Source organism: Odontesthes bonariensis, chromosome 19 (assembly GCF_027942865.1).
Source record: "Odontesthes bonariensis isolate fOdoBon6 chromosome 19, fOdoBon6.hap1, whole genome shotgun sequence".
In the NCBI taxonomy this organism is placed as follows: domain Eukaryota; kingdom Metazoa; phylum Chordata; class Actinopteri; order Atheriniformes; family Atherinopsidae; genus Odontesthes; species Odontesthes bonariensis.
Genome location: NC_134524.1, coordinates 22049611 through 22063128, shown reverse-complemented (window position 1 = coordinate 22063128; position 13518 = coordinate 22049611). Strand labels below are relative to the sequence as shown.

The window sequence follows — 13518 nt, the reverse complement described above, 5'->3', positions numbered from 1 at the left end:
GTACTCACTCTGTCGTTTCAAGCTTCGCTCCTTCCTTCATCGCTGCTCCACTCTTCCACGATTTATTGGACTTTTTGTGGTGAGGAAATGTTACATGTTTGATAAAAACACACGAAATTTACTGCTTTTATTTCCTCTGTTGCCCCCGCTTTAAAAATTCTGCTCCCCACGGGCTTTTAAATTTCTGGGGCGGCCGCGGTGAAAAAAAAAGAAGAAGTATTTAAAGGTTTATTTGTGCGGTTTTCCGTTATCATGGAGAAAAAGGAAACACTTTTTAAAGATGATGACAGACACATTGCATGTCAAAGACCAGTAGATACATAAATGATCTATAATGACGAATGTAAAAGATATCCCTGGCGTACAATTTAACACCGAAACGATTGAAATTGCTCGTGGAAAGGAGAAAAATAATCTGATTTCCTGAGTTGTGTTTTTTTATAGTATGACAACTCATATGTTGGTCTGCTTTTGGTCTAATAAAAAAGTGCACGTGAGACGTGTAATTACATCGGTACCTCGGCCACTACAGTGGGAGAAAATATGCGATACAGCCGGTCGGTCGATGGGCGTGAATCTCCGATTAGAATCTGTCGTGATCTGACTCGGCTGTGGAGATGTGTTGTCTCTGAGTTGTGGGCTGGGGTGAGCAGGTTTCCTTGGACACCAGGGCGGAGTCTGGTTGCTGCCTGCTGTTACACCTGTTCATCATCTGCAGTCATCAAGACTCACTCTTTCAGGGATAGTTCGCCTCTTTTGACATGAAGCTGTATGACATCCCATAAAAGCAATATCATTTATGAACATTTTCTTACCCCCCGCTGCGTCCTGTGAGCAGAGTTCCGGCCTCGTTTTGGCGCTGACGAAAGTAGTCCGGCTAGTTGGCTGGGGTTTAAAAAATAAAGCGTTTTGCTTCTCAAAACAATATGCGTTCAAAAGAGTAATACATTTGCATCACAAAATTGTTGTCCAGGAAAAAGTCAGACCTCACAGTCGCTTGGCGCTATTTTCTCTCCCTTCGTATCACTGCGTGCTGCCACCTGCCGATAGCCGCACCTGTTACGGTGTTTACTGCTCGGAAGCAGGGGAGTGCTCGATCTGCACAGTCTACACAGCACGCAGTGATACGAAGGGAGAGAAAATAGCGCCAAGCGATTGTGAGGTCCTACCTTTGTCAACGCCAAAACGAGGCTGGAACTCGGCTCACAGGACGCAGCAGCTAATATGGGATGTCATACAGCTTCATGTCAAAAGAGGCGAACTATCCCTTTAAAGGGGAACTCCGGTATTTTCAACATTAAGCCTCTTTTCTGAGTCGTCTGCAATGTTTTAGAACCCCCCTCACCGCTTTTTTGATGTTTACTGCTGTCTCCGGTATTTGCCTAATTTTGATTCATCTTAACCTGCTTCAGAATGGCAAGTCATATGCATGTCTTAAAAGGTCCGTAAAAGCACAATAAACGTCCGTTTTCAAAATCATCAACTCACCGGAGTGGTTACTGGTGTGCACTGGTAATCCATATCAAATTTCGTGGCGAAAAGTTGCTTCTGTCGTGTTTTATTTGGCAGCTCGTTCATGCTCGCACTATTTTCTTAGCGGTGGCGGAGTAATATCAACGAACATCCAGTACAAAATGTCAAATAAAACACGACAGAAGCAACTTTTCGCCACGAAATTTGATATGGATTACCAGTGCACACCAGTAACCACTCCGGTGAGTTGATGATTTTGAAAACGGACGTTTATGGTGCTTTTATGGACCTTTTAAGACATGCATATGACTTGCCATTCTGAAGCAGGTTGAGATGAATCAAAATTAGGCAACTACCGGAGACAGTAGTAAACATCAAAAAAGCGGTGAGGGGGGTTCTAAAACATTGCAGACGACTCAGAAAAGAGGCTTAATGTTGAAAATACCGGAGTTCCCCTTTAAGGAGCAGCAGGAGCACCAGCCTTCGCCAGATCGTTATACCATTACTGTGGTAATCAGGCCATACTATACCTGTTAGAGTTAATTCTAAGTGTGTATTTACGCTTCTTCCTTCCCTTCCAGCCACGGTTACTCACCATTCCTCTGGGTCCTAAAGTCAACGTGTTCCTGTCACTCAAATTCTGTTACTTAAAAAAATAAACTTGACCTCTTTTAAAGTGAATTTCGCACCTGAGTCCAACCTCTGTTTTGGCTGAGCCCCATGACAGATTCGGGATTTATTTAGATCCCTAAGAGTCAAATGGAGCTTTCCATATCAAAATCAGGCTACACCTATGCTTGTTGCTTGCAAGGTGAATCAAAAATAGCACATGCCCAACGACAGACAGAGAGAGCAATGGGCCAAAGATCCAAACAGACCTGCTCAGACGTCAGGGTAGATCCCTGGTCCTACACCTTGCACAAACAAGCAGGCGACCTAATTGTTCTGTAGGAAAATGTCACATCTCACTCTATGTTGATGCTTAATGAACCCAGGACTCTAAACTTTTAAATGACTACAATATGGCTTTTTCAAAAGCTATAACCTTTACACTCAGAATATTCATCAACATTTGGACTCTGTCAGTGTCTGAGCAGTACACATGAAGCTTTTTTTTTTGATACTTTCTTTATATTGTTCTTCTTTAGCAGTGTATAACATTATGCAAGGGGAAGGGGAGTGGGGGGAAACAAATAAAAAACTAAAAAGTGAAAAAGAACATGTTGGATCACCAACATGGCTACTAACATAATTTTCAATATGTATCTATCGTCTTTCAACACAACATTTTCCGTAATAACACCAAGATATAATAATGTACAAGACTTGGATACAAAATAACCCAAAATTCTGCACGTCCACATGAAGCTTTGTTCAAAAAGAACAATAATTAAAACATAACATCGAAAGCTCATCCAGTCTGTATCTGATTAAACTATCAATTCAATACTCTAAAATATTTCAAAAATACTCTAGATTGCATAAAAGTTGAGCTAACATGTCTCCTTTCCCTTCTGTCTGCATGCGATTGCGCAGTGGAATTGAACTTTTCAGGCATTCACATCCAGCCATCTTCCTCCTCTGTCACAACTGACTCTTTCAACTCTCAGGTCCTGTTTCTCCTCTTACCTCCCTCTCCTCTACTTTTCCTCTGATCCCTGCTTTCCTTTTCATCCTCATCCAAATGACCTGGCCACGAAAACACTGAGCGTGCCTGCAGGTCCGTGCACGCCCGTGCACGTGCACCACACCGTTCCTCGTGCGTGCGTCTCCACAAACCTCATGCACTGTAAGCCAGCGATCGCTGCACTGGTCAAAAAAGGTCACGGTGCTGTATCCTTGATGGAAAGCTTCTTTTTTCGGTGTTAAAGTGACTTTTATCATACGGGTGTAGTGTTAAAGTAAGCCTAACCCCCCCCATCAATGCAAGCCTCTCAACGCCTAAACTCTTGCCTCATAAAAAGACAATAATGGATTGTGTCACTCCTGAAAAATTCGTCCCACCCTTAAAAACTGACTGTAACTCGATTCTGCGATGTGGACCCTCAAGCATAACACACAGAGACTACAGGGGGGCGGGAGGTGAAAAGACACAGAGCGAGGGGGGGGGGACTGTGTATTTTGGCAAGTCTGGTAGAGGCTGGGGCTATAACCTAGTTAGAAGTGCCTTTGAACTAAATCTAGTAGTGAGTTTTTGCAGCGAGAGATTTGATTTTACTCCAAATTGTTCGCTAATTTCTGTATGCGAGCGTGTGTGTTTGTACATGTTGAGAAGCGCCTCTTTCTCCCCGAGCAAACACGCACTCTTTAGCCCACACGCTGACAAAGAAAACACACACACTTTGGGTCTCCTTGTTAGGCCAACCACTGTTTTCTTTGATGGTAATTCTATCGTTGCTTTCACCAATGAAGGAGTACGTATGTATTCACGCATGCTTTCTCAGGCTCTATTCTACACGCTACACAGGTTGCGTCACAAGCTGGCAAGCTGCACTGGGAGTCTGCTCTGGCTCTGTGTGCGAAGTGAAACTCAGACGCTAATATTTTCTGTCGGTTATCTTTCAAATGAAACGAGCTCACAACAAAACAATTCCCGTCCACGTTCTCTGCCACTCCCACACAAGACGTCAACTCTAAAGCTGACGTCGGACAGCATTCCTGGTTTAATCCTCAACAGTTTGTCGAGGATTCATGTCTGTCACTCTTTTCCTTTTTCTTTTTGTTTCTTGTGTGGCACTTCGACTGACAAGAGAGAGAAAATGGAAACTCCAGTTAATTTGCTAATGTTTTTACAACTGATAACCAGAGATGGGGACTCAAGTCACTGTGACTTGGACTCAAGTCGACTCGAGTCGCTGTTTTGATGACTTGTGACTTGACTTGACAAAAAATAAAAAAAAGACTTGAGACTCGACTCGGACTTGGAAGTTAAAGACTCGGCGCTTGACTTGACTTGAGACACGATGACTTGGATGACTTGAGTGTTAAGCATCTAGCATAACTTCGAAATTTGTTCGTCATTTGAAGATCCATTCTGACCAGTAAGTGCTTGTCAAATTAGCTAATATTATCCTGTTAGCCTAGTCGGTAGTTAGCTAACGTTAGCTTGATATGATACGTGGTGGGGGACAGTTACTTATATCTTGTCTTGTAATGTTTTTACAACTGATAACCAGAGATGGGGACTCAAGTCACTGCGACTTGGACTTCAGTCGACTCAAGTTGCTGTTTTGATGACTTGTGACTTGACAAAAAACAAAAAAAAGACTTGAGACTCGACTCGGACTTGGAAGTTAAAGACTCGGCACTTGACTTGACTTGACTTGAGACACAATGACTTGAGTTACTTGAGTGTTAAGCATCTAGCATAACTTAGAAATTTGTTCGTCATTTGAAGACCCATTCTGACCAGTAAGTGCTTGTCAAATTAGCTAATATTATCCTGTTAGCCTAGTCGGTAGTTAGCTAACGTTAGCTTGATAGGATACAGGGTGGGGGTGGGGGACAGTTACTTATATCTTGTCTTTTCGCTTTATTAAGATCAGATTCTGCAAGTAAAATTGCAATAATAAGGTGACTTGACTTGACTTGACTTGACTTGCCCAAGAAAAAATTACTTGGGACTTACTTGAGACTTGAAAGCTAAGACTTGAGACTTACTTGAGACTTGCACATGTGTGACTTGGTCCCATCTCTGCTGATAACAGAGAAACGAAGCAATTTTTGTCTCGATTAGGAAGTGCGACGTGAACAGAAAAGGCCAAACTGCGTTTATTGCTTTTGAAACCACCGTCCTCCATGTGAGAAACCGAACAAATTGTGGAATCACGGCTGCAGTCTTAACTTAAGAGCCGGAAGCGTTTGACATGGCTGCTGGAAGGTGAGCTGCGATCACATCAGATTTCCTGATCTCGTTGGAACTCTTGCAACACTTAAAACTGTTGAGCCTCGGCGCTGACGCCTAATCCATCCCACAAACCTGATGTAATCCTAAACCTGAACCCTAAGCTACTGTAGGCCAGAGATATTTCAGTATTTTTATTATTTTTTTTTTAATGTTTGGAATTCTGCTGCTCATAACAAAGACAAAAATCCTGTTAGGATCCATACACAAACGCACACTTTCTGACACCCAAACACAGAGAGAAATGGCAAATTTGCAGGTCTTATGGGTTAAACAGACCACACACACACACGTCCACATTCAGTGAAAACAGTGTAAATCAGACCACACACGCACGTACACACACACACACACGTGCACACAAACTGTGTATTGTTGCATGTAAGGGTGACTCAGAGTCTATCAGTGAACCCAAACAATAACAAAGTGAACCAGTGATGTGGAAGGAATGGAATGCCAATCACACACACACACACACACACACACACACACACGATAACCCATAAAAGCCTCAACTTAAAAACTAATCAACACAAACTGAATAAAAAAAACAACAACTACATACAATTCTACATAAATACACCCTCAACCTCCGTCTGCAAACACAGAGCAGAGCAGTTCTGTGTTTCTGAACATGTGTTAAAGCTGCAGTCTGCAGGATTTGTTGTTGTCATACGTAAAGTCCTAATTTTTGGCATTTTAAGAGTTAACATGATCTATCATAACGCTTGAAGTTGAAAATGGTGACCTCCGAAGTCGCAAAATGCAAGAAATGCTTATTTTTTAACCGAAAAATAAAAAGTTATTCAACTTCCTGTCCTGCCCCATCAAAACATATGAGAACTCGTGCACGTAGACGCGCATACATGACTCCTCATTCATCAACTCACCTGTCATTAGCGATCATGGAAGACACATTAAGTAGACTAGCCCGTAATGAAGTTCAATAGTCCAGATAAGTAAGCGTGGGGACGAGCCTACCTTGTATCGCGCGTGCACAATCGGTGATTGACAGGCAGCAGAGCCCAGCTCGTAACCTGATTGGTTACCTTTTACCGGTCCGGTCTGCAATTTTGTAAACAAACCTGCTGGCTTCGGAGGGACCTAGCGGGACATATAGGGGACCTAGAGAACTCATTTTTTTTTGTATTGGGGTATTTAATGTACTACTTTCAGAATCCCCGGACAGTTCCAGGCATTATGCTTGAAAAAGAGTTGCAGACTGCAGCTTTAATCAAGTCTTACTGCAGCCTTAAGAAGCAATCCACCGACACTGGAACTGAGAGCTGACTCGTGTGGTTTCATTATTTTCCCTCTGTGATGAGTTACTCATTATCATGAACAGTAAAGCCTCGTTTCCACTATGCAGTCCAGTACGGGTCGGTTCAGAACGGTTCGCTTATTTCAGTGTTTCCATTACCACGAAAGCGTACCGGTCCCATGGTACCCGTTACCATTTTTGTAACCCTTCTGCTTGGTGTACCTAGCACACAGGACCGGTTCCAGGCTCTGCTCTCCGTTGTTGGTGAGGAGGCTGTGCAGCAGGAGCTCGATGGCGCTGTGCGAAACCAAAAAGTTTTCCAGCTGATTGCCGCAAAAATGTCAGAGAGTGGTTTCAACCGGACTGCGAGCCGGTGTTGCATTAAGCTGAAGAAGCTTGGAGGTGGTTCCAAATTATGGATGTTATTTGCTATTTGCTGTTACTTGCTATTTACGCTTCGGCACGCACTCCCCACCCCTAAGGGTCCCCTTTGTACAGTGGGAACGCAAAGCTGACCCCAAAGCGACCCGACCCGTACCGTTCTGAACTGACCCGTACCGGACTGCATAGTGGAAACGAGGCTTAAGATATGCCACTTCTCCAAATTCAGTCTGCGGCCCTGCTTCATTTTTCCTAGTAAAATCAAAAAAATTTTAAAAAGTCGAGTTGACGACTGTAACGTATCTCAACATGTAATCTGCGAGCTAGGTTTTTCTCCAAAGAGACGATGAACATGATCGGAGGCTATACTGAAACCTGGGCTTGTGTGGAGGGTGAACAGCTGATCATGAGTAATTCAACCCCCACATTTCTCAGCTACAACAAAATCCCTTAAAGGGCTCCCAACTCATTAACCCCAGTCTCACTCTATTAACTTAGAAAAAGACAATTGGAAAACAAAATAATAGAAAAATAAGACAAATTAACGTTTTTTTTTTAGTAGTAGTTCTCCAGGGTTCGAACCACCGACCTTCCGATTATCAGCCAACATGCTCTTCCTGAGCTACAGCGTGTGCTGTCTTGTGGCAACACATTCTTACATTGAGCAGTAGAGACGGGTCAGGCAGGTTTTGCCACCACAAATTATGGTATAATCTCTTGAAAAGAAAAAAAAAGGTGTTCTTTTGAATGGTCGAGCAGAAGATGAACTGATTTCGATGAATAAATGCAATACATAATTGATCAATTTGCGATTCGTCGCGTTTAAATACACGGAATCACGTGATTTATCGCAATCGGAGATTCAAACTACTTTACTACACTTTAAAAAAAAAAAGAAGTTTGCTTTTCTTCCATATTTTCATTTACTTTGGACGGTTATCATAGGTATTGAGTGACAGTGTGAAAATATCACGTGAGTGCAGCTGTTTTGAAAAAACTCCCTAAAAATGACTCAAATCTACTCAAATCAAAGTGAAATATGTGGCAAAATATCCAAAGTGTTGCGTAGCCCTGAAAAAATATTTACATAAGCATTTCCAAACAGTGTATAAGCACACTTTGTCCAATGAAGTCTATTTAAAAAAGATATTAGCAGCAACCTACAGAATCACAGAGGACGTATGTAACCCTTAAACACAGTGGGGGAAACCCATAAATAAAACGTTTCAGCAGCTGATATATAGCTGCTACTTTTGGATATCATTTGGTATGATCTCACACAACTGTGACTAACGATTTGAATCCCTAATGCACCTTCAATAACCTCTGAACTATAAACATACAGTACGATATTAAATGCCTTGCTAATGCATTATATATATTTCACTTCAACCCTCAGAGGAGCTTCAGGAGAGGAAAAAAGGAATATATATGACCCTAAAAAGCAAGGCAAGGAAATGCTTCATGATTTCTGACTGTAATTTACACTTTTGATTAAGTTCACGCAGACCACAAAGTCCTAGGACCATGTGTGTGAGATCACAAACGCTTATTCTCTGGACCCGATGATGAAGTACGTGGGATTCCTCCGTTCTTTTCCCCGAGATTTAGCATGTCGGAGGGAGGGGGGGGGGAGTGCAATAAAAAAAAAAGCTCACTCCAACTTCCTTGTTTATTGTCAGAACGGCTGCGTGTTGTCACTGTCCATCCACCACTTCATTCGCTTATTTTTATTCGACTTATTTCCTCAACTCGAGCGCTTTTGAGCTACGGAGAAAAATCAAAAAAGAATAAAAACCGGGATGTGGCTTTTCTGTGAAATAGCTGGAGATAAAACTAAAACCTCAGGGTTCCCCGATGCAACATTTCCATGTTAAAGAGGAAAGAGCTGGTTTGCATGATGGGCTTCGTCCAGCGACAGAGGACACACACTGCGTTTACCCGCCACTGTTTGCTTTTATTTGAACGCGGCCACACCAGAGAACCAGAGAATTCCCCTCTGTGCAATGCTGATTGTTCCAAACATCTTTTGTCTTAACCAGGCTGGCATGGCGTGTTGCTGCACCGCAAGCAAAAGAAGGGCCTGTTTCCAGATTAAAAATAGCCGGCCTTCACATGAGAACAGGGGGATTCCCCCCCTCACACACACACACACATATAGATATATATATATATATAGCCCCGTGTTTTTCATTAAGTCTCTGTCCAGTTTCGTCTCTAAACTGCTCCGTAGCAATTTCCTGCTATACCTCAGACATGGAGATCTAAATCAAGTCATTAGTTTACCTTTTTCATTCTGTGACACGCTTACACAATCACTTGTTATCTCACCACTAATGTAATTTAAGCTTCATCTAAGCGAGTTATTTCAACACTTATATATCCTGCTGTGGGATTTTCATGCTATTCTAACTGGAAGTTGACATAGGCAGAGTTTTTATTATTTTTCTCTGTGTCTTTTTCTCTTATTGCCATAAAAAAGTGTGAATAAAAATAAGAAAAGACACAAAGTAGCCTCATCAGTAATGGTCTCCATGGAAGGGTGGCTGTCAAGAAGCCGTTCTTAAATAAGGGAAACAGGGAGAAAAGGCTGAGCTATGCCAAATGACGCAAGACGTGGACTGAAAATCAGTGGCGACAGGTCTGATGGAGGGAAGAATCCTCCCCTGAGCAGTGTGGGATCATCCTGACAGAGAACGGAACAAAAGGCAGCCAACATCCAAAGAAGAGCTTTGGAATGTCCTTCGGGAAGCTTGGAGAACTATTCCTAAAGAAATGACAAGAAAGCTTGTCTAAGAGGGTTCAGGCTGTGCTGGAGAATAAACATGCTCATACCAAATACGGACTTTTAGTATTTAACAAACTGCTTTTGCCTTTTATACCTCATTCCCATTTATGTTTGCAGATTTGACTCAATCGCTGCACTTATTCCTTGTTTTATAAGGGGTGACACAAGACTTTAGCACAGTGTTGTAGACAGCAGGAGGCTGCTATTCTCAAGGCCAGGAATACTCCGTAGTGATGCCTGAGCTCCACCTGGAGACATTACGTTCCGTCAGATGCAGAAATTGTTTCGCTTACAGCCTGTTGAGGACGGCGGACTTGACAGTATGAATGTCGCACTGTAGTTGGAAGCATCTCCACTAGCAACCAAAACAACATGCAAATTAACAGTAAAAAGAGAACATTATCAGCATGTGCGCTCACTCACTCCTTCAGACTTTGTGCACAAACATCCAGCGTGAGCAATCTCACACACGGCCCCCCGCTGATAATCTGTAGCAAACTTCAGGGCTGCAGCACAGGCCCGAGATCATTTTTCTCTTTGCGTGACAGCCGTTTGCTTTCTTGCAGAGATGCACAAAGTGGAGTTGCATTATAACGGGGCCTCTTGCTGGAATTCATGCATAGTCAGGAATGTGCTTTAGTTCTTTTATCCTTGTTGATTTATATAGACCCACCGTTAAAGAGTATCAGAAACCATATGTGGCACCTCTTGCTGCGAACCCAGCGCATCAGTACAAACACCTCATACCAACTGTCAAGCACGGTGGAGGAGGGCTGATGAAATGGGCTTGTGCTGCAGCCGCTGAACCTGGACACCCTGTTGGCATTTTAGCCTCGTTTCCACTATGCAGTCAGGTACGGGTCGGTTCAGAACGGTTCGCTTATTTCAGTGTTTCCACTACAACGAAAGCGTACCGGTCCCATGGTACCCGTTACCATTTTTGTAACCCTTCTGCTTGGGGTACCTAGCACGCAGGACCGGCTCCCTTGGGGAGGATAAACAGGTTCGCTTCGGTACGCACTCCTCCCACCCCTGAGGGTCCCCTTTGTACAGTGGGAACGCAAGCTGACCCCAATGCGACCCGACCCGTACCGATACAAAGTGACCCGAACCGTACTGACAGTGGAAATGAGGCTCTTGAGTGCACCATGAACTCCTCTGTGCACCAAAAAATATTCTGGAGCCTAATTTGAGGCCATCCTCTCTGACATCGTCTGACAGCTAAAGCTTAGCTGAAACTGGTTCTGATTGAAATGCGAAAGAGCATTTCTTAAGGGACGCTGTAAAAACGGGTGTGCTAAAATTCTTCCACAACAACGTGAGAGACTGAGGACATCACACGCTGAATTATTACTTTCAAGTTATTGCTGCTAAAGATGGTTCTTAAAACTATTGATCCATGGGGTGTACTTAGTTTTACCCCCACGCACTGCATCCGCATTCTTACTTAGCTTTTGTTCATTAAATGATGACACACTCCATTATGTCACCTGTTGCTGTTCAGCTCTTTGTTTTTATCTCATTCTAAGACCCGGTGAGGACCAGATGATAGTCTATCTCGTCTTGATAAAACCTTGAAGAATTGAAGATGGGTGTACTTTCTTTTTCTTTCAGTGACTGTATATAATTGTGAACCTCTGTCAAACTCTAACTGGTAGCTTATCTCTCATGTTTTCTGCCTTCTGTGCAGTCCCAACCCAGAGGAGAGCTTAAAGAGCGAAGAGTTTCACTCAGAGAGTTCCATATCAGACTCTGAAACAGGGGAAATAACCATGTATGCTTTCACTTTGTGTGACTCTAGCATTGACAGAGGCAAGGCCTCTTGGTTTGACGTGCAAGCAATCAAACCAAACATGTGAAAATATCGCTAAACAGAGAAAGTCTACCGTCCGCTCCCTGTGGACACCATATTTTTTTATTTGAGAGTTACATAGATACAGACATACTGCAGATATATTACCGATAAATTATTATTCCAGAAGATAAAAATGGTATAAATCAAACCCCAGGGGGCTGGCCCACCTCAATTACTGACCTGCATATTTCACCTCTGCACATAACATCTGTAACCTACTTAAAAGCAGATCTGCGCTGCAGCCTCCCCTCGCCCAAATGGATCCCATATGCTCCTTCATACATGCAGTTAAACTCATTTTGTTGAACACACGCTGGCAGACAGAGTGACAAGCAGTGTCGTCTTCCTCTTGAGGTTGATACCCACACCCGCTCCATATTTTTGAAAGACAAGACCGGTCAGGTAAGGGTGTCTCACAAGCGCCTGACAAGTCAAACCGCGGGGCCAACACGGGCCAACTTCGCCCAAGCCGCCTTCCAGTCATGAATTACACCCAGAAATCAACTTTTACGCAGTCTCCTACAAACTGCGCCACAAAGCCAGCAAATACACTCAAACATTTCCGTGGCTAAACTTATTTTATATTGTTTTATAATTGCTCAACGCAGAAAAAAAAACTCCCATTGAACACAATTTTGACGAATTTCTGAGCGTTTCTCTGGCGCGGCTACAATTTCAGTCTATGTGTGACATTTAACGCACGCGGAGACTTTTATCAAGACTTTTCCGTAAAGCTTTCTCTCTCAGAAGTCCAACAATAAAATAAAAAAAATAGTTTTAAATACAAACTCTACTGTAAAAGCAACAGCAAAGCAGCTCTTACCTGTGATATGGACATGTTCAGGTAGACAAAGAGCCCAGTGGTGGAGGCAATCTGCAACACCACCACCACAATCACCACCATGGCCAACCACATCTTGGACGGCGTGTCCTTGCGCCCCGTCCCGCTCGGACCGCCGGTCGGGACCATCATGTAAGTGGTGGACTCGCTGCTCACCGATCTGAAATAATCCTGGTGCTGCTGCTGCTGCTGCTGCTGCTGCTGTGCGCTCGGAGTGGCCATGGCATTCCCGACGCATGAGTGGAGCATAAAACCAAGGGAAACGAGCAAAACAACAATAGCCCCCACAGACTTCACCGACTGAGCGTAAATTGGAGTGAAATTAGATTTCCATGCGTCCGCCGGCCAGAGGAGAAGCTTTCACATTCGGAGCTCAGCGGGAGAGGCGAGGGGAGGAGGAGGAGAGGAGCGAGAGCTGAGAGTTAAAGTTCGGCTGTGTCCATGTCTGCTCAGCTGCTGTATGAAGCGGGATTGGAGGAGGCAGCTGGACTGGTGGGCTGGAAACCGAGGGAGCGCAGCGGAGAGGGGCAGGTTTAACCTCTTCATCACCCTGGAGCTGTGGAGGAATGCGCCCTCACACACGCGCCCGCGCACAAACACACACACACACTTCGCTTTTTGTTTCAACGTTGCTCACAAGGCGCGGGACACTTATGCCACATACTGCCAGAGAACATAAACAACATGGAAACTCTGAAAAGAGATGGTCAGAAAAAGGCTTTCATTTAACTTGGAGCGCTGCTCCCACAATTTACAATCAATGCTTTATTTTAGAGCTGCACCACGAGAAGTCGGGATATTCACTCTTAAATATATATACATATGGTTTAAAGCCTATTGTATCACATTCTCATGTTTTGGTTCTTTCAGTGAAAGATGAGTTAGGCCTAAATTAGATTTGTGGGGAATATTGTTTTTGTGTAACATGGCTCAGTGCAAACCGTTTCTGCACCACACACAATTTTCAAATCTACTTTGGTTAAACATGAATCGTTTTCTTTTTCTTTCTTTTTTA

The 13518-nt window shown here is 43.5% G+C and overlaps 1 protein-coding gene across 1 annotated transcript in view; it reads right to left on the bottom strand.

Annotated features, from left to right (window-relative positions):
* The window catches only part of tnfsf10l (TNF superfamily member 10, like), a 79505-nt gene extending 66488 nt beyond the window's left edge, over positions 1-13017 (bottom strand). The window contains exon 1 of the mRNA XM_075451769.1: positions 12486-13017. Coding sequence (XP_075307884.1) covers positions 12486-12752 — 267 coding nt within the window. The 5' untranslated portion in view covers positions 12753-13017. The remainder of the gene's footprint in view (positions 1-12485) is intronic.
* Between the last annotated feature and the right edge of the window lie 501 nt (positions 13018-13518).